We start from the raw sequence: 1,471 nt of genomic DNA on the forward strand, positions 1-1,471 counted from the left end.
GAGGAGAATGTAAGGATGGAGTAAGCATTTAAACTGGACTTTTCTAGGCAAGGACTGAAACACAGATGGCACATTATCTGGAACACTTAAATCCTGTATTGTACTAATTCTGTTGAGAAGTACATCATTTCAGTATAATGTTTTCTCTAGCTAGTAACACGCATATGGCTTGCAATATCTGTCTGGTTATTTTAGTGTGGTCTGATTCTGTTAGAATAAGCCTACTAATTCTATTTGAATTAGTAGCAGCTACAGCTGAGAATATGAGGTTGTTCAAAGGAAAGAGGCATGATAATTATTTTCATTAGTTTATTTCTATAGGACTTCAGTATTTGCAAAAACAGAATAATAATGATTTTCTTCAGGAAATATTTGCAACCTTTGCAACTTTTATATCATGCAATAAGATATCAAAGGTTCAAGTGTAGCCAATGAGCCGTGGGGTGCTGGGGAAGACTTTGCGCATGTCCATGCACTTCTTGTCAATGAAGAAGGAGTTTGCCTTCACACAAATATCCTGTTCCAGTTTTGATTTGTTGTGGATCAGCATCTGCAGAGTATCATAGGCTTCTTGCAGACGTTGCTTTAAGGTGTGTAAGGTGTTATCTATAGTGTAAACTTCAGTGACAAGCCTGAAAAAGAGAAGCGGACAGGTTGCTCACGTAACTTTAGCAGTCCCTCACCACATTCTTTTTTTGACAGTGGACAGGTTATGCTTTCAGGCAGGATTTGAACAGCTGCCTTGACTGAATTAATACAAAACCTATCTGCCAAACTGGCTTGCATAGCACCTATATGAAGTGATGATTTCTTGCTTGTGTTGACCTTCAACAACAGATTAAGCTGCTCTGCTTTGATAAATCTTTTTAATTGCTGCTGTCTTCACTTGTAGCCTCTCTAGGGCTAGCATGGCTGCACTGAGCACTTACATATGGTCCTGTTGAATACATTTGGGATGGATGTTACTTGAGTGTTGAAGTTCATGATAGCTTAAGCTTGTGCAGCGGGATGTGCTAAATAATCTAAATTTGGTGGAGAAGCCTGTTAATTGGTACAAGAATCACTTGTCAGAATAACCATTGAATGTGAGGCTCTGAAATAAAGATTTTGTGTGAGCTGATATTAGCTGCACTTCTTCCAGTGGCTTATCAATGGAGATGTGGCAAATCTTGTATAGTCACTGAGCTGGTAAACTCTCTTTAATACTGTCAACTTTGTGTTTTGTCTAATGTTCTATTAATTGCTCAATGCACTGTAGACTATAAGAAAGACTGATTTTTCCAGAACTCACTTTAACTTGTTTTGGGTTAGTCCCAGTTGTTTCAGCACAGAAAAACTAGACTTTATTAATTTGTTTTCCATCTAATCCCTTCAACTACAAAGTTGGCAGCACACGCAGAGAACAAGCGCCAACACTAGCACTTCCTTTTAAATAAACAGCAAACTCAGATAACATTAACATGTTACAAAG

The 1,471-nt window shown here is 38.0% G+C and overlaps 1 protein-coding gene across 1 annotated transcript in view; it reads right to left on the bottom strand.

The window, feature by feature from the left end:
* Window positions 1-418: 418 nt before the first annotated feature.
* The window catches only part of TEKT5 (tektin 5), a 30,318-nt gene continuing 29,265 nt past the window's right edge, over window positions 419-1,471 (bottom strand). The window contains exon 7 of the mRNA XM_009635464.1: window positions 419-632. Within this exon, the coding sequence (XP_009633759.1) occupies window positions 419-632 (214 nt within the window). The remainder of the gene's footprint in view (window positions 633-1,471) is intronic.

The sequence above is a fragment of the Egretta garzetta genome, unplaced genomic scaffold (assembly GCF_000687185.1).
Source record: "Egretta garzetta isolate BGI_Z169 unplaced genomic scaffold, ASM68718v1 scaffold153, whole genome shotgun sequence".
In the NCBI taxonomy this organism is placed as follows: Eukaryota; Metazoa; Chordata; class Aves; order Pelecaniformes; family Ardeidae; genus Egretta; species Egretta garzetta.